The following is a 19,938-nucleotide window of genomic DNA, read 5'->3' as shown; positions in this document are numbered from 1 at the left end:
GCAGGATGGGTGTCGGGACCATGCAGCTTCCTGGCGATTGCGCGATCGACGATGCGATCGGCTGCAGAGGCGATTGAGGCCGCCTTGAGAGTGATCCCCGGTTTGAGGGACACTGCTTGGGGAACGGCCACTGCAATCTGTGAACCTAGGTCCCGCAGATCCTCCGCCGTGAACGCAAGGACCAGTGAAGCAGGAGCAGTGGGTGGACTGGGTGTGGAGCCAGGTACTGGTGGCGGAATTGTCAGTGGTTGACTGGTCGCTACAGTGGGAAGTGGTGGTGAGACAGGCGGCTGTTGGCAGTGGACCTCTGCTGTGGTCTGGTCCACAGTATGAACTGAGGGCAATGGAGGGAACTCCTGGTCGCTGAGGGGTGGTGGGCGCTGAATGAGAGGGCAGCGCTGTTGTCCCCAGATGAAAGTGCCGGGGGGAACTGGAGTGGCGCTGGTGGCCTGGTTCTCTTGCACAAAAGCAACCTGCCTCTCTCGACCCTGGTTCACTCGTTGAACCCTCGCGGGGCAACTGCGGTGCCAGGCGTGGTGTTGTCCTGAGCAATTGGGGCACTTGGCTGCAATTGGTTGCTTTGCCTTATACCGCTGCAGGCACTCGTCCGTATCGTGGGCGCCACTGCACATGCTGCAGATGATGGGGCGGTTGCAGTTGGTACGTTGGTGCCCGTAGCGTTGGCACCGGTAACAGCGCAGCGGTTCCGGAGTGAAGGGGCGGAGATGGAAAGCTCCCCAATTGCCCAGGTCGAGGGATGGCATGAGAGGCCCCTGCAGAGTCACACAGATCTGCAGTGTTTCCTCTCTGGTTCGCTGGTTTTGACAGCATTCTGCTGCCTCTACTAGTGGATGCCTTAAAAGGATATCCACCCGCATGCGCCGAGGATATCCCATAACCGTCGCCCTTGTAGTCTGGGCGCCCTGCGAGAGCTCCACAAGCTTGACAAATGGGGCCTCCTCCTCCGCCACTGCCTTCAGGCGCAGATAAGACTCCTCCTTGGTAGGGATCAGCACACAGTTGTCGTCGTGGCCGTATCGATTCATAGCCACTAGGCCCGTCAGGTGTTGCTCTAAGGGTGCTACTGCATCGTAGCTCGTGCTGAACCCCGCCTGGAGGGGAACGCGAAAGGCCGGGAAGGACGAGCGAGGAGGTGGAGGAGGCACGACTGGGACTGAAGGGCGACGAGAAGAGGGAGGCTGCCATGGCGCCAAAGTCCTGGATGCAGGAGGAACGGTGTTTCCCTGCGGCGCTCACCGTGGTTTGCGTGCCATAGTTATAAAGCCGTCAGCGTCCTCAGTCCTAGCAGCAGGGGCAGCTCCAGTGGGAGAATGGTCGGCAACGGGTGCCTGTGCAGCACAGGCTCCATTGTGTGGAGATGGCATGGCAGTGGTAAGGGCCTGGCGGCGTGGGCATTCAGCAGTAGAGGCAGCAGTAGGGGCATTAACAGAGGGCGTCTTGTTAGGGACGGTAAGCGGAGCCGAAGCAGCTTCCTCCATAGCCTCATGGACACGTGCAACCTTAGCTGCACGTGCCAAAGTGGGAAGGGGGGCTGAAGCGACAGCCCTCGCGCGGGGAGCCTGCCCTTTAGTGCGACAAGAAGTAGAGGCAGAGACGTCACCAGACGTCAACGAGTGAGAGCTCGCATCTGAGAGACGCCGCTCTCGCTTCGTGACTGGCGTGGCAGCAGGGCGAGTCGTCCTCTGCTGTGACTGGGATTGGCGCGGTGGCCCCGTAGGCCTGGGGATCTGGGTCCGTCTCATGTCCCTGAGGGACAGTCACACAAACACACAAAGACGCCACTCACATAGACACCCAAACAGATACACCAACATTCACTCTGAAAGAACAATAAACTTAAGAATAAGCCGGCAGGTTCCTACAGTGACGGGCTACCTATGCTCCCCGCGACGTGGGAGGCCCCGCCACTGCCCCTTTCGGGTCTTCCCTAATCTATCAGAGCCGCTCTCTGTGCTTCCTATAACCAGGCCCTAATGGCCCCCCCTCATGGAACTGCCCTAACGGCAGCCCTTCAGGGTTCGGCTTCGTACCACGCAGAGAGACACTAACGGCGGCCAAAAAAGAAGAAAAAAAAAAACACCCACACACCCGCAAACACACTCACAAAACACCCACACACTCACACACACAAGGTCGCAAGGCTATCTGTCAGAGACAGAGTCCACACAGAAACAGGAAAAAAAAAGAGAAAAATCGCCTAAGTAAATTTGGCTAAGTCCTGCAATGCCCAAAAATAGAAAAAACTCTCCCAAATTCTTCCTCAGTAACTGAGGCAGAGTCCAACACTCGAGAGAGACTGGCGAGAGGTCTGCTCATCACGAGAGCTAGGCAGGGAGTGAGTGCATCGGTGAACCTTTGTGATCTGTTGATTCGGCTGTAGGTAAAGTGGATTTGTTGATCATACAGCCATGGCATCTATGGAAGAGCTACGCAAAATTCGCACAAGTAAGAGAACTCGGGTGACAAAAAAGATTAATGAACTTCGAAGATTTGTAGTTGACTGTGCATACAGTGTAGTAGTTCAGAAATTTGATTTAATTAAAGGAATTTTCCATGATTTCACGCAAGCACATAATGAATATCATAATGCACTCACTGATGAATCTGATATTATGGCAAGTGACAAATATTTCGAAGAAGTTGAATGCAATTATATTGATGGTTTGCAAGGTGTTAGTGATTACATTCGGAGAGGTTCGAAGGTTAGTGCTCAATCACAAATGAAATTCACCGCTGAATCTAATTCTGTGTCTTACGTTAAGTTGCCTCCAGTGCCGCAACCTGATGTTTTCAGTGGAAGACCTGAGACATACCCTTTGTGGAAGGCATCTTTCAACACTTTAGTTGGAAAGCACAATATTGGTTATGATGAAAAGATATTCTACCTTAAACAATATACAGCTGGTGAAGCTCAGAGCGCTATTGAAGCCTTATTCCTTTGTCCTGACGAGTCCTCATATGAAACTGCACTTGACATACTTGAAAGGAGGTTTGGTAAGCCGTCTGTAGTTGCTTCTGCCTTTCACAAAATATTGGAGAACTGGCCAAAGGTTGGAGAACGCGATGGTAAAGTACTCCAGGGATTTTCAGACTTTCTGGCCCAAATATGTGTTGCCAATCTTTAGAGATTTTGAGTGTTGAATTTGAAAATAAGAAAATCTTGATTAAATTACCAACGTGACTAGTAAATAAGTGGATTGAGTTTGTAGTCGAACAAGGTTCTTTGTCCAATTTTGATAAGTTTTCTGATTTCATAAAGGCTAGGGCCACAATTGCAAATCATGCACTTTGGGCTGGTCATTCATCACTGCATCAGTCCTCCAGCACGAAGAGGTCACAACTGCCTAAGTCTGATTTGAGTGTTCAAGGTGAGACACATGTAATTCAGTCAGACCTGGCTGCACGGCAAACCCAGCATACACAAGTGGGGTCCAAGAGTTGTCCTGTTTGCGATGATGGACATAAAACTATTAAATGCTCCGTTTTTAGCAACATGTGCTTAGCAGACAGAAGATCTACTATCCGCGACAAGAACATGTGCTTTGGTTGTCTGGGCAGTGGGCATTATAGTAAGGGATGCAAAAACCGGCATGTTTGCGATGTGTGTTCGAAAAGACACCCAACATTGCTTCACGACTACAGTTTCCAATCACAGAATGACACAACTACGACTTCCGACAATGTCAATTTTGCTACTGGCGCTAATTCTAGTATCAACACCAGCAATCGTGTCACCACCATGATACTGCCTGTCATGCTGCGTCATCCATCAAGTGATAAAGAGGTATTGGTGTATGCACTTTTGGACACACAATCTAACACTAATTTTATGACCGATGAAGTTGTGAAGTTGCTAAACGTGTCAGGTCGTCACACTACATTGGATCTAACGACCATTAATGGGCGTATGAGTGTGCCCACTATGGCTGTCGATGGTTTGGAAGTGAAGTGTGTCCGATGGTCCTTACTTTGGGATTTCGTCATGCTATGTGAGAGAATCCATACCTTGCAGGCATGAAATCATTCCCACCAGTGACGTCATTAGCAAATAGCCGCATCTTTCTGACATTGACATTCCCCAGTATTATGAGAATGCATCCATTGGTCTTCTAATTGGTTACCATTGCTCTCAGGTTATGCGTCCATTGGAGATAGCGAGTGGAGGTGATTCAGAGCCTTTTGGGTGGAAGGCAAGTCTTGGTTGGTGTGTTGTGGGCGCAAATTGTGCTGATGTAAATGCTCATGAAACAGACGAATTGGGAACTACACACATTGTACAAGGTTGCATTGCATTGAAGACTGAATGTCATGAGATGATGTTGGATGTTGATGATACAGAGGTAATTATGCCTGGGATGGATGAGAAGTACAGTGTAGAGGATGTGCGATTCGTGGATATTATGTCAGAAAGGATGTACCAGAGAGATGACAGACATTATGAAGCTCCTTTACCTTTGAAATACGAGGCACCATTTCCTTTGAACAGATCCATAGCACAAAGATGCTTAATGAAGCTAAAATATAAATTTCAAAAGGATCCAATCTACCATCAGAAGTGATACAGAAGATGTTTGATAATGAGTTTTCTGAAGTTGTTCCACCAGAGGAATTTCTAGCCAGTTGGCCGAACTTGGTATATTCCACACCATGGTGTGCAACAATCTAACAAGCTGAGAGTGGTTTTCGATTGTAGCTCGGATTTTCAAGGTGTTAGTCTGAATGACAGGTTGTTACAGGGCCCCAGTTTGATGAATTTGTTGTTAGGGATCCTGTTCAGATTTCGTCTTGAATCCATTGCTCTCACTTGTGACATCCAGAATATGTATCACCAGTTCATGGTCTCTCCTGGTGATACAAACTTGTTGAGATTCTTGTGGTGGAACGATGGTGATATTAGCTCGAAATTTGTTGATTGCAGAATGAGAGTTCATTTGTTTGGGGCCACTTCTTCCCCAGGAGTTGCCACATATGCGCTAAGAACGACTGCTAGTGATCATGGTTCAAAGTACGCTGAAGAGGCATCGCAGTTTGTCCAGAAGAATTTTTCTATGGATGATGGTGTTACCTCTTCTGTGAGCTCCGCTTGTAAATTGATTATTGAAACTCAGAAGCTTCTGGCTGAAGGTGCTTGCAAATGTCACAAGGTGATGTCAAACTTTCAGGAAGTCATGAACGGTGTGCGCATTGAAGACAGAGCACCAACACATGAGTCCAAATTGCACAAAACTCTAGGTGTTTTATGGAATGTCGAGACAGATGAACTTAATTTTTCCTTGAACTTTGACAGAGGCAGTATGACTCGCAGAGGCTTGCTTTCCACTCTTGCTAAGATCTATGATCCTCTCGGTGTCATGTTTCCACTTGTTCATCGAGCAAAGTTGTTGTTACATCAAATGTGTCATGACAATTATGGGTGGGATGACATGTTGTCTGGTGACTTGTTGCAGAAGTATGAAAGGTGGTCTACTAATCTTGATGAGATTGGAGAAGTCACCATTCCTCGTTGCGTCCACTCGAGCGAGAAAATGTCAGCTTTGGAAATGCATCACTTTGCCGATGGTAGTTCTACTGGATATGCTGCCTGTTCCTATCTCAGATTTCTGGATGAAAATGGAAGAATCAGTGTTGCTTTCATGGTTGGTAAACGCAGAGTCTCTCCTATTAAACAAGTACTGAGTATTCCTCGCCTTGAGCTGATTGCGGCAGTTCTCAGTGTACAACTTGCAACTAAACTAAGGAAGGAGTTATGTCTGCAGTACACGGAGTACTTTTGGACGGACAGTACTGTTGTACTCGGATACATAAAGAATGTATGTGTGAGATTCAAGGTTTTTTGTTGCTAATAGAGTCCAAAGGATACATGATGGGTCTTGTCCTGAACAATGGTTTCATGTTAACAGTGCTGAAAATCCTGCTGATGATGGATCGCGTGCAGTTTGGTTAGAACGTTGGCTGCAGGGACCAGATTTTCTCAGGAGATCTGACTTGAACATCCAACGATCCAGCCCAGCAGTATCCTCCGACGATGTAGAAGTGAAGTTCTTGAGCAGTCAAGGTGATGAATCTCAAGTAGTCCATGTGTTCATCTACAAAAACTGGTTTAGTATTTTAAGATATGGGCTTGGATTTTAAGGTTCATTGACAACTGTAGAGGTGCAAAAAGGAAAGGAAGCTTAAAGGTCGAAGAAGTGGAGAAGGCCAAGACTTCTGTCATTCGAACAGTTCAAAGATCATGTTTTGCAAAGTGAATTCGGGAGACTATCGAGTCAGAAAACAGTCTCTTGCAGTAGTCCGCTTTATAAACTGGATGTGTTTTTAGATGAAGACGAGATGATACGTGTTGGTGGTAGGATTCGAAATTCGGCTGTGTCTGAAGAAGTGAAACTGTCATAAAAAGACTTTGTAACTCCTTTGTATGTTACTTGTAGAGAAGTTTTATGTATTAGATTTGTGGACGAGCGGTTGTTATACTTGAGTAGCTTTGTAAGTAGATAATCTTCTTTCCAATTTGTCATTCAATGACAAGGAGAAGGTAAAGAATAGTATGGGACTATTTTTATTTGTCTTGGAAATATTAACAGTTTCTCACACAGAGCGAAGTATAAAGTGGAGTCCCGCCTGCTACCTCCTGTCTCGCTCTCTCTCTCTCTCTCTCTCTTGCCCATGTTGCTAAGCCCTTCTCCCCACTACCTGCCTGTTCTATGGCTAGCTTCCTTCATCCTCTCTTTCCTAAATTCTGGTGTAGCAGGGGTTGTTTCACGTGTGTTCCCTGTGATTGGAAAGTTCTAGAAGCCTGTGTGTGAGTATGTGTGTATGTGTGTGTATGGTCACTAGGCGCTGTCGTGTGCCTATAAAGCATTCCTTGAGTTAAGAGTGTGTAAGCATGTTTAGCATTGCTCGATTCTTGCAGACACAGTACCTTCTCATCATCTGACTTCTTGCTTCTATCTGTCTCTCTATCTATCTATTTATCTATCTATCTATTATGATTTGTAAATATAATATGGAGTCCTAACATATGCTCGGTACACGCCACTGGAGGTCCTCCGACAGCAATCATCATTGACATATGCTAATCTATTAGTATATAATATTGATTATAATATTGTATACATATAACATTCATAGTAAATAGCAATTCACCAGTAATATTACATTTTAAACAAGTTGTATACATTTTGTGAGATGTGTATGTATAACAGACATACGCATATAATTATGCAATGGTAATCCTGCTAGGTTATACAAGACATATTGAGCTATCACTTTAGTAATGTCTAATATTTCACCTAACTTGTATGATGATACTGGTAATACAGATTTGTGGTATAATGGTATGACCTGACATAATATTGTAGTAATACATAATTGTAATATTTTATGAATTGTTACATATTATTGTGGTAATGCATAATATTGTTGGCCTTATAATTGTAGTTAAAGTTACATAAAAGTTACATCTTGTTAATGCAATTGTTACATAATTGGCAAAGTGTAACATAATGCAATCGTTTGTCGTTACATAACTGTTACATATCGTTGCAGTTACATAATTGTAGTTAAAGTTCCATAAAAGTTACATCTTGTTAATGCAACTTTTACATAAATGGTACATATTGTTTGTAGTTACATAATTGAAGTTAAAGTTACATAAAAGTTACATCTTGTTAATGCAACTGTTACATAAATGGTGCATACTGTTTGTAGTTACATAATTGTAGCAAGTGTAACATAATGCAATCGTTTGTCGTTACATAATTGTTACATATCGTTTGTAGTTACATAATTGTAGTTAAAGTTACATAAAAGTTACATCTTGGTAATGCAACTGTTACATAATTGGCAAAGTGTAACATAATGCAATCGTTTGTCGTTACATAATTGTTACATATCGTTTGTAGTTACATAATTGTAATAATTGCAGTCCTATCATATGAATCCGGTCATGCTGCGGTCGATGATAGTGATGATGTGACATACCACTGGCTCGTGGCGACAACAATTTGCCTTTTTGTTTGCTGTTTATGTGGTATTTTGGCATATGTAGTAACACTTACACTTATTTTCATTTGTTTGTTATGTGATCTTACTCTATTTCTCTCGTTTTTCTTTCTTACTTTTTTTTTTTTTTTTTTTTTTTTTTTTTGATGTATTGATTTTCTATAGTTTGTTTTTCTTCGTTTGTGTACGCTTTTTCTATATTGTTCATGGTTGAATAATTACTGGCTAATTTCCTTGGGATACTTTTTTAAAGTTTAGTTTATATTGCACAGATATTATTGAAAATGATATTATATAGTCCCATATTTTATTTTATATAATATATATATATATATATATATATATATACACTATATACAGTATTAAGTATATACACTGACTTGTTCACTTGTACCTATCGTGGGCAATATGTATGTCAGCACTGTGTGGAAATCATTGTCTTCACGATTGTGTTGAAGATGTTCACTCTTGCTAACGTCATTTGTGTTGGCCATTTTTTTTTCTCTAGGTTTCCTTGTAACTTAATTTATATGTTTCCACTAGGTAGCTTTAATTAATAAATGTTTAATACAGTTCTTTTAATCGCTCACTGAGTAACTGTGGTGGTATATTTTCATTATCACTCTGTAGATGTAATAATGTATAGCTGTATGTATGAAACACGTATTTTATGTAGGTATAAATGGTAACACTCGTTGGTAGTAAATAAATGTTATAATAAATGAATGAATATATACAGTGTAAAATATTTATTGTTGGTGATTATTTAGTGTTTGAGTTATGCAGATAACTGAAGTAAGTATGTGTATTTAAGCTGTAACTATACAGCACGTTTTATATGTTTGTGCAGAAGCTTATTGTCTATCACTGTGTATTGTATATATGAAGTAACTATGTAACTCACTAATTTTTACCGTGGGGGAAATGGTGTGAGTGGTGGTGCAGGTGGTGAGTTGACTGACGTGGCGTCTTTTCAGCAAGCACGCATGATGACGTCGACTTCCCACACTGGTAGCTGTGGTGAGTGAATGAGTAGCGATGAGTAACTTGAGTGAAGATGAGTGAGTAAGATGAGGTGTGAATATGGACTTGGTATTTTCTTCGTCGTCTTGACCTCTTCACTCCTGCGTGAGCGGTGGAGGTTGGGTGGATGTAGCAAAGAGAGGAGGGTGAGGTCTGGTGGTTATGAGTTATGAGTCGTGTCTCACTCTTCGTTTGTTTGTTTCGTTTTTCTTTGTCGATGTTTTCTCGGTCCTTTTCTCTTGTGATTTTCTCGTTGTGGGATGAAGACTGCCGCTACTTGTAGGTGCGTGTAGAAGATTAAACAGACGACTCGTAGAGTTGTTACTTGTAGTTGATTGTAGATGGTTGTAGTTCGTTGGTTCGTCGTAGAAATTTCAAGATTGTTTGTATCAGTACTTTATTAAACTACTGACAAGACGTCGTGTGATCACTTCTACATCAGCGTGATGATCGTGGAGATGGAGGGGGCTGGTTGGAGAGAATACTGTCAGGAGCTGGTTGTAAGTTGTTGGTTGTGAGAGGTATTTTTTTGTTTTCAATCTTGATATTTTGTAGGAATTCACTGTTGATTCGTAGACAAGGTTCGTATACGTTTGCTGCTACCAAATGTCATAAAAGACTTTGTATGTTACTTGTAGAGAAGTTATATACTGTATATTAGACTTGTGGACGAGCGGTTGTTATACTTGAGTAGCTTTGTAAGTAGATAATCTTCTTTCCCATTTGTCATTCAATGACAAGGAGAAGGTAAAGAATAGTATGGGACAATTTTTATTTGTCTTGGAAATATTAAGTCTCTCACACAGAGCGAAGTATAAAGTAGAGTCCCGCCTGCTACCTCATGTCTCGCGCTCTCTCTCTCTCTCTTTCTTGCCCATGTTGCTAAGCCCTTCTCCCCACTACTTGCCTGTTCTATGGCTAGCTTCCTTCATCCTCTCTTTCCTAAATTCTGGTGTAGCAGGGGTTGTGTCACTTGTGTTCCCTGTGATTGGAAAGTTCTAGAAGCCTGTGTGTGAGTATGTGTGTATGTGTGTGTATGGTAACTTGGCGCTGTCGTGTGCCTATAAAGCATTCCTTGAGTTAAGAGTGTGTAAGCATGTTTAGCATTGCTCGATTCTTGCAGACACAGTACGTTCTCATCATCTGACTTCTTGCTTCTGTCTGTCTCTCTATCTATCTATTTACCTATCTATCTATTATGATTTGTAAATATAATATGGAGTCCTAACAAAACATCCATTGATTTTGCCTTCTAATCACCAGCTATCCTTTCTGATTATCCAGTATTTCCATCAGAAAACCCATCATCAGGGTAGAGGGATGACGTGCTCTGAGGTTCGCAGCCATGGTTTCTGGATATTATCCTTGCAAAGACTGGTGAAGAAGCTGATTCGCACATGCGTGACTTGTTTTCGTCTGCGTGGCAGGCCTGTATAGCAAAAGATGGCTGATCTGCCAGAGGACAGACTGTCCCCATGTTCTCCATTTTGGTTCTCGGGATGTGATTTGTTTGGCCCTTACATTGTGAAGTCGGGTCGCCGAAAGCGTGAGAGATATGGTGTGATGTTCACTTGTTTAGTGAGCAGGGCTGTGCACATCGAAGTCGTTCACGCTCTCACCACAGACAGTTTGCTCAATGCATTTAGAAGGTTTGTCGCCATTCGTGGTGCTGTGAGAGAGATCAGGTGTGACCAAGGCACTGATCTGATAGGTGCAAGAAATGAGTTGTTGATAATGGGATGTGATATGGTCTTCAATCCACCTATATCAAGCCACAGAGGTGGGGTGTGGGAGAGGATGATTGGTGTTGCCAGACGAATCATTGAAGGCATCTTGTGTGAACATGGGTCTCGTCTCGATGACCAAGGCTTCATGACTGTGCTGTCTGAAGCCACATCAGTTATTAATAGTAGACCTCTCAGCGTTGACCACATCAGTGATCCTCAGTCTCTTGAACCTCTGACACCAAATCATTTGATCACAATGAAATCGAAGGTCATTCCTCGTGCTCTGGCCACAGTGGATGCAGAACGATCCGACCTGTATGCGACAAAAGAATGGCGTCGTGTTCAGTATATGATAGACTTGTTTTGGTCATGATGGAAGAAGGAAATCGTTCAGCAGCATATGTCTCGAGCTAAGTGGAATACTCCTAGACAGAATCTAAAGATAGGTGATCTGGTTTTAATCATAAACGAACAGTGTCATCGTTCATATTGGAAATTGGCGCGAGTCATTGAAGCTCAACCATCTGAAGATGGTTTGGTGCGCTCAGTAAAGGTATAGCTTGCTGACCAATCAGTCTTAAAGTGCCCTGTCCAAAAGTTAATCAAACTGTTGAGTTATTAAGACGCAGGGCACGATCCCCGTCGAGGAGCCAGCATATGTATGTTTGACTGTGTATGTTTTTTGATTGCGTAATTATAATGTATTATATGTATGTGTTTATTATACATGTTTATTATATGTATATGTGTTGTGTTTATATTGATTGTGTAATTATAATGTATTATAATTAGGGGAGCCATGTGACTGGAATCATGTATGAATCCGTGAATGCATTGGTGAAATTCCAACTCTGGTAAAATTTGTTTGCTTTTGTTGTACATTATTGTGTTGCTATTTTCTGTATTATGTATTTGTCTTGTGTTAGTTAAATGTTGTCCATTTTGTTTGTGTCCCATTGTTTCATTTGTATGGGTGTTTGACGTGATGATTCGAGAGGTGAGGTGTGGATTGGCTTGAGAGTTCGGAGTGATTCATCAGAACCGGTGACCCAAGGCAGCTTGATGGCCGCGGACGCGGGCGTGCCTTCAGTTGTGGCTGGGGCATTATCGCGGCCGGGACGTGGGCTAGTGTTTTATTGGTTGTACAGTTGCTCACCCATTTGAGAGCCCAGTTATCGCAATAGAAGGTGTGTATAGCTTAACAACTTGTGTGTATAAAACATAAATGACAGTTTCAGTCTCTTTTGTTGTTGTTACGATGTGTACTTGTATTGCAGTTCACGCTACGCTACTCAATAAACTATTGAGGGCAGTCGGACTTTATTGATCTTCTGGGCGGGGACGGCAGCAGTGAACTTTTAGCGACCGACAATGACATCGATAGCCTGGCACCGTGACTGCTGCACCTGTGTTCATTGTTCACCGCCGCATTGTTGATGCCACTCTGTACTCAGAGTAGTCGCTCATGGTTCATCTCTGTGCCGGCCACCAACAAACTGTTATGGCCTACACGAACATATGGCAAGAGTGCATCGGTTGTTGTTGTTGTTGGGTTATTTGCCCCACCATAAATGGTGGGGACACAGGCAAACAAGAGAGCCCGTCAGAGGTGCGCATGAGGCGCAAACATGAATTATCGAGGGGGAGGGTAGTCCGTGACCGTTTGGAGCAGAATATCTAGGGGAGCGTGGGCGACAATGCCAGCAGCATCCATAGAGTCATCTCCAGACCGTGCCAGTCCTGTGACAGGTTGAGGCCTAAGCATGGTAGTGGCAGGGCAGTGATGCAGATAGTGAATGAGCGGCTCCATAGAACTAGCTAGACAGTGGGTACACGGGTCTGGCTCTGTGCCAATAATCTGCCTTTAGCCAGGGAACCCCAGACGCAAACGCCTGAGCCTCACTAGAAGATAATTAGGTGTACTCGGAGGAGGTGACAGCAGGGAGTAGGACATGGCAGTGGCATACCAGGTAGGAGAGCGAGAGCCCTCCGTTACCCAAAGCCAATGATCCTGTATGGATTGCCCGCCAATGGTAGCATTTAGAGTGCGGATGAGGATCAATGGGCCGGGGAGCAGTGGAAATGATATATCAGGGAGAGAGCAAGCTGCCCGTGCTGCACCATCCGCAAGCTCATTGCCGTGGATACCAACATGTCCAGGGAGCCAGTGGAGGATGATATTAGCACCCCTGCGGACAAGAAGGGATGCAAATGTATAAATGGCCGTGAGAAGAAAGATATTGTCCCGAAGGGAAAAGGAGCGGAGTCTTTGCAGGGAGGAAAGAGAGTCAGTATGAATAATGACTCGGTGGCGATGATGGTGATGGGCATGTCGCAAGGCACCCAAGATGGCAGCAAGCTCTGCTTGGAAAGCTGAGACACAATAGGAGTGTCGCCAAGACTCTACCAGTTGGCCAGAAACAAAGGCCGCCCCAGCAGAGCCATCAGATGAAACTGAGCCATCAGTGAAGTAGACGGCCGAGTCCGGTAGGGCTAGAGTTGCTACTCGGCTTAGACCCTCCTGACGGAGGAGTACAGGAAAGGAGGAGCGAGGTTTAGCCTCCGAGGGACCAAAAATTTGAAAAAGCGGGGGATCCCATGTTGGTGGTTCCGCGTATCCCGGAAAAGGGGAGTCAGGATCCTGACAGAGGCTCTCTGCAACTCCCAACCCATGAACAATGGCAGCTGTATTGCGGGCCCAGTCACGCTGAGGGGCCTGCGCAGGTGGGCGATACATGAGCCATTTTAAGAGTGCCGAGACAGGCAGGTGGGGCCAGCACTGCACCAGGTGTAGAGTGATGAACACCACTCGTAGGGCAATATGACATGCCAGAGATGGCAAACCACCCTCCATTTGCAGATTAACAACCCGGGTCCAACGTGGAGCACCCAGCATGACATGGAAGGCATCATTCTGGATGACCTCCACTGATTGAGACACTGGTGGAGTGAGGCCAGTCAGACAGATGGCGCTGTAGTCCACCAGAGATCGGATGGCGTGAATATAAAAAGTCTGGAGGACAGAAAATGATGCCCCCAAACTCCGCCTGGAGAGATATTTAAGAGCAGCCATTCGGGTGGAAGCACGTTCCCTCAGATACCGAACGTGACAAGCAAAGGTGAGACCCCCATGTAGCCAGACCCCCAGATACTGGTGGACGGTGACCAGGGAGAGCTGATGACCTCCAAGCAGCAGTGGAAAGTCGGGTGGGCGGAGGCCAAAAGGCAGACACTTCGTCTTGGCGAAATTGATCTTTATTTTTTTTTTTTTTTTTTTTTTTAATAATTATCATGGCGGCGCAACTGCCAGGGTCATATGCCGCCGTTTAACAAAGAAGTAAAAAGCAAAAAACAAAAAATAGAGGATAAGGCAATAAAAAAGGAGAAATTCTAAATATCTTTAAGAAGTCCTGTCTCCTTGACAAAGGAGAGGGTTGCCCCTCCCAGTGCACAGGCATCCTCCCCAAGCACGGAGGAAAGATGATACACACCTCCATCCGTTTGGTGGTCAGAGAGGAACCGACGCCGTAAATCCTCAAGACTAGGACACTCCACCAACAGGTGCCGAACAGTCAAGGGAACCAGACAGTCATCACAGAATGGAGGAGGAGCCCTCTCCATTAAAAAACCGTGAGAGAAACGGGTGTGGCCAATGCGGAGGCGGCACAAAGCAGTCTCCCATTGACGAGGGAAGCCCTGGTAACTGAATGAGCCCACCTTCTGGCAAATCGAGCGCAACTTATTGGCACCCACAGCATCCCAATGCTCCTGCCAACAGCACCAAACTCTGAAGGCAATAAAGGAGCGCATATCTGCAGCAGGCAAACGATACAGAGGGAACTGTGCAAGAGGGGGACGAGCCGCTGCCGCCTTGGCCAGCTGATCAGCTCGTTCATTCCCTGCCACTCCTACATGAGCTGGAACCCAACAGAAATCTACACGACGTCAACGACGCCCTAAAAGGAAAAGCCACTCTAAAATGGATAAAACCAAAGGATGAGAGGGATTAAAAGACTCCATTGCAGAAAGAGCACTTCGTGAGTCACTAAAAACAGTAAAAGGAGTGTGGGGGAGAGTGAAGAGAATCTGAAGGGCAAATAAAATAGCAGTCAGCTCAGCCGTAAAAACAGAAGCAGTCACAGGGAGGCTCCCACCTCGACAGAAGGTGGGAAACACCACACCAAAGCCCACACCCGCATCAGACTTAGATCCATCAGTATAAACTGGTATGGAGTCCCCATGAGAAGAGGCATGCTCTAAAAACAGAGAAAATAAAACATGAGAAGGAAGGGAGGCCTTACTGGATGAGAAGAAACGACAAAATGTCACCCTGGGGAGAAGCCAGTAGCCCACCCTCGGGACACGGTGGAGAGTGATCGGCACAGAAGGAACAGAGAAGCTAGACATAATCGACTGCACCCTGAAACCAAAGGGCTTTGGAAAGGATGGCCGAGTTGCAAAAATAGGTGACCGAGAATCTTGAGAGACCTTGAGAAAGGGCACGGAGTCTGGGAGACGAGATAAGCGATACCAACATCTCATCAAAAGGGAAGAGCGGAGCAAGTCTAGAGGAAGGACACCAGCATCAGCCAACAAACTCGAAATCGGGGAAGATCGGAATGCCCCAGTGGCGAGACGAACACCAGCATGATGTATGGAATCTAAAATACGAAGCCGGGCTTCTGAGGCAGAGGAATAAACTTCACATCCATAATGAAGTTTGGATAAAATCAGAGACTGATGCAAGAGGAGGAGGGTCTAGCGATCAGCTCCCCAGTATGTGTGCGCTAATACTTTCAAGAGACCCAATGCTCTGAGACACTCAGCTTTTACGTACCTCAAGTGAGGGACCCAAGTCAACCGGCTGTCAAAAATCAGCCCTAAAAAACGGGTTTCCTTTAAACACGAAATACGACGCCCATCTAAAAAAAGGTTTGGGTCAGGGTGGACTCCACGAACACGACAAAAATGCATGGCAACGGTCTTCTTGAAGGAAAATCGAAAACCTCGTTCATCAGCCCATCTAGAGACAAGGTTGAGAGCCATCTGCATCCTCCTTTCTGCCATTGACATCCATGAGGCAGTGACAGAGATTGATAAATCGTCAACATAGAGAGAGCCACGAACACCATCAGGGAGCACAGAAATAACGCTGTTAATTGCCACTGCGAAAAGGGTAACACTTAGTATGCTCCCTTGTGGCACACCATCCTCAAGGGGACGTGCAGTAGACAGCTCACTCCCGACTCGGACCCGAATAAAATGATTAGATAAAAACTCCCAGATAAAAGTGGGGAGTTGCCCACGGAGACCAAACTCATAAAGAGATTGCAATATACCATGACGCCAGGAAGTGTCGTACGCCTTCTCCAAATCAAAGAACACTGTGATATGATGCTGGTTAGTTGCAAAAGCCTGGCAGATGGAAGATTCTAAAGAAAGGAGAGCATCTGTGGTCGACCGCATCTTCCGAAACCCACACTGGACTGGAGACAAGTAACCACCCTTCTCTAAGTACCACATGAACCGACTATTCACCATCTTTTCAAGGACCTTACAAAGGCAAGATGTCAGCGAGATAGGGCGATAATTAGTGGCCTGCAAGTGATCCTTACCCGGCTTAGGGATGGGGAGAACCACAGCAACACCCCATGAGGTCGGAAACCCACCATTGCACCAAATTCTGTTATACAGTGACAACAGAAAATGAAGGGCTGCAAGTGGTGTAAGAAGGCATATGGGACATCATCCAAGCCTGGAGACGAGTCACGACACTGCGACAATGCCATCTGAAGTTCAGAAGCAGAAAAAGCAACATTATACGACTCCTCCGCAGTAGATGGAAAACTAATGCCCAAAGATTCCAGGTGCCGTCGGCGGCGTGCTGATGAGGATGAGGTGTCCTTCCTAGAGACATTAGCAAAATGAGCTGCAAATATCTCGGCAACAGACGAAGAATGAGCCACCACCACACCTACATGAGATAAAACAGGAGGAGAGGGAACAGGAAATTTCCCTGAAATCTTCCTCACCCGTTTCCACACTTTTGTGAGAGGAGTCTGTGAAGAAATTGAAGAAACAAATGATGCCCAAGACTTCCTCCTAGCCTCCTTCATAACCCGCCGGGCATGAGCTCGGGCCCTCCTATATGCCGCTAAGTAACCAGGGTCACCTCGGTGACGACGAAGTCGGGAGAAAGCAGCACGTTTAGCCCGAACAGCAGAAGCACACTCATCAGTCCACCAGGGAACTGGACGGCAAGGAAAGTGACCAGCTGTTCTCGGAATACTCTGCAGTGCCGCCGAGTGTAGTAAGTCTGTGAAATACTCAACAGCAGCATCAGTGCTGACAAAATCCTCCACACATCGGTTCGGGGAACACAGCTCCTCAAAAACCAGCCAGACCGCCCTATCCAAGCGCCAGCCGGGAAGACGACGCCGAGGCGCACTCTGTGTCGATCTTAATAAAATAGGGAAGTGGTCACTGCCATGTAAGTCTGGTAACACAGCCCATGTAAAATTCAGGGCTACCCCTGCAGAGCACAGAGACAAATCAATAGAAGTAAAAATACCCGTTTGACTATGGAAGTAAGTAACTTCACCAGAATTTAAAATGTACAGGTCCACATCCTCCACAATGGAGGCTAACATAGTACCTCTAGCATCAGCTGTGGAGCCACCCCACAGGGGATGATGACTGTTCATGTCAGCCAGCAAGAAATAGGGTGAGGGAAGTGCACGAATAAGATTTTCAAGATCAACCCTCTCAATAGTGGCACTAGGAGGGAGGTACAAAGAGCACACAGTATAACGACGGGGAAGGAAAATCTGGAGAGCAACAGCCTGCAGTGGAGTGTTAAGATTCACAGCAGTGAAAGGTATGTCACTGCGTACTAGAATAGCCACACCCCCACCATGACCTTGTCCAGGAAGAGGATCTGAATAAAAAACCTGGTAACCAGGTGGACTGGGAGGCGCAGCATCACCAACCATTGTCTCTTGTAGGCAAACACACACAGGTGAATACTCAGCCAGAAGCCAACGGAGTTCCTCCCAGTTGGCTCGTAAACCACGGCAGTTCCATTGAATAATATTAGCCATTAAAACTACTGAAATAAAAAGGGGCAGGGGAGAGGGACAAACAGAAGACCATAAAAAAAAATACTAAAAATATTAAAATGGAGGAACTATATACACAAAAGAAAGGGTCATTTAGTGGAAACCACTGAGCGACCCTGGGAGACAATCTTCTTGGGAATGCGGATACGCCCACTAAGGGGCTTGCCACGGGCAGCAGCATGGCTAGAACGAGGGCCTGGGGTCTGCGAAGTGTTGGGAGACTTCACAGACACCCGTCGCTGCCCAGCAGGAGAGGAAGAGCTACTCCGAACCCTGCCCGGGGCCCCCAGTGAACCAAGAGGTCGAGTAGGAGGGATTGGGGTCCTGGCCTCCAAACGTGGAGGGGGCAGGACAGGATCCTCAGAGGTAACAGGAGAAGGAACATCCGATTCCCCAGAGGAAGAGGTGCCAGACTGACCTGACACCCCAGAAGCCCCCGAAGACCCAGAAGTAGGGTCTGAGGGCTGTTGCACAGATGGACTAACTACAGAGGATGTGGACTCCACGACCGACACCTTGCTTGGAGGATCTTCAAGACTCAAAGACTCTGAGGAACCACGATGACGTTTAGCAAATGAAGAATGTGCACCATGACTACCAGGGGATACCATTGATGTAGAGGTCGAGTCTTGAACTGTAGTGGCAACCGTCTCAAGTGCGGGAGATTGTTGCACTGACATGGAATCAGCAGATGAAGGCATAGGAGCTGACACAACAGGAGGAACTCGGGCCTGCTGCTGGACAGGACGACGAGGACGGCTATGACCGGACAAAACTGATGCATAAGACACTCCGTTACGGAAAACAGATGACATGGCTCTACTCCTGGCCTCAGGAAAGCTTATTTTATCCCGATTACGGATGAGGAGGATCTCCTTCTCCAAGCAAAACCGGGCACAGTCTTTAGATGAAGCAGGATGTGCCTCACCACAGTGCAAACAACAAACAGGTCCAGGACAGTCCTGTCCTGCATGAGTAGATGCTCCACAACTGACACACACCACTGGGAGGCCCTGTTGCAAACGACGACAGACTCGCCCAACATGCCCGTACATCTGACAGTGGTAGCAGCGTCGTGGATTTGGGACAAAGGGTTTGACCCTAAGGGACAACCAAGCCACCTTGATAGATGAAGGCAGAACAGTACAGTCGAACGTCAGCAACAAGGATGGAGTTGGGGTAAGAATACCATCAACCTTCTTCTGAAATCTCTCCACTTTAACGACCCTGTGGACCTGGAGCTCTTCAAGTAGCTTCTCTTCACTGTAGCGAAGTAAGTCTTTGGAGAAAACAACACCTCGACACTGATTGAAAAAAGCATGAGGGACACAAGAAAACAGAGCATCCGGGTCCTTACACTGGGCAGCCAGCCGGGAACCCTCTTCAGGGGATGTAACCTCCACTAGTAGGCTACCATCCCCCTGAGGTGAAATCTTCGGCTCCCTCCCACAGATTGACATAATACGCCGATGAACAGTAAAAATATCCAAATTCCCAATAGGTTGACCATCCAAAGTACGAATGGTGTAGTACCTTGTAAGATCAACCCTCTCAAAGACACCCGGCAGGACCTCACGGGCATGTCCACTATATGTTGTTGTGTGTGTCCGGCTCTTCTTTGTAGTGGCCGTTGACCGTAAACCACTGGAACCAGGTAGGTATGGTTCCAGGGTGGCAATATGGGTCTCACCAGCCAGAGGCACAGGAGGCGCACAGAAGGGAGATTCTAAAGGATGGTCAGGGACAGAACCAGGGTCGTCAGCTGATGAAATTTTATAAAAGGCCATATTAGACAAAAACTACCTTCATTCCCCCACCCCTCCACCCACCATGGAGCCCAACAAGGGGAGGCCATATGCCAGGGAAAGCACCACTGGCGACCCCAGAGGTAGTGGGAAAGTATACGCAGGTAACCACCAAGGGACCCTGACAAGGGTGACTCCAGGACGATAGGAGCCACCAGGTCCCCCAGTGCCCGCTTGACCCTAAAGCCACTAGGTGACTAGCCTGGATGGCTAGGCAGTGACCAGCCGATTGACCTGGTCGGG

General features: G+C 46.1%; 1 protein-coding gene across 1 annotated transcript; it reads left to right on the top strand.

Annotated features, from left to right (window-relative positions):
- Positions 1 to 10,488: 10,488 nt before the first annotated feature.
- LOC145406787 (uncharacterized) lies at positions 10,489 to 11,145 on the top strand. The gene has a single exon (XM_080277887.1). The coding sequence runs from the start codon at positions 10,489 to 10,491 to the stop codon at positions 11,143 to 11,145; it is 657 nt and encodes a 218-aa protein (XP_080134013.1).
- Positions 11,146 to 19,938: the final 8,793 nt, after the last annotated feature.

Source organism: Coenobita brevimanus, chromosome 8 (assembly GCF_032717465.1).
Source record: "Coenobita brevimanus isolate Jiangsu-jjx chromosome 8, ASM3271746v2, whole genome shotgun sequence".
NCBI classification, from domain to species: domain Eukaryota; kingdom Metazoa; phylum Arthropoda; class Malacostraca; order Decapoda; family Coenobitidae; genus Coenobita; species Coenobita brevimanus.
The sequence above is the reverse complement of the archived record's forward strand: the minus strand, read 5'-3'. Positions and strand labels throughout refer to the sequence as shown.

What these genes read in the sequence shown, in the direction of transcription:
- LOC145406787 (XM_080277887.1), top strand. Translation starts at nt 10,489, where the DNA reads ATGGCTGATCTGCCAGAGGACAGACTGTCCCCATGTTCTCCATTTTGG.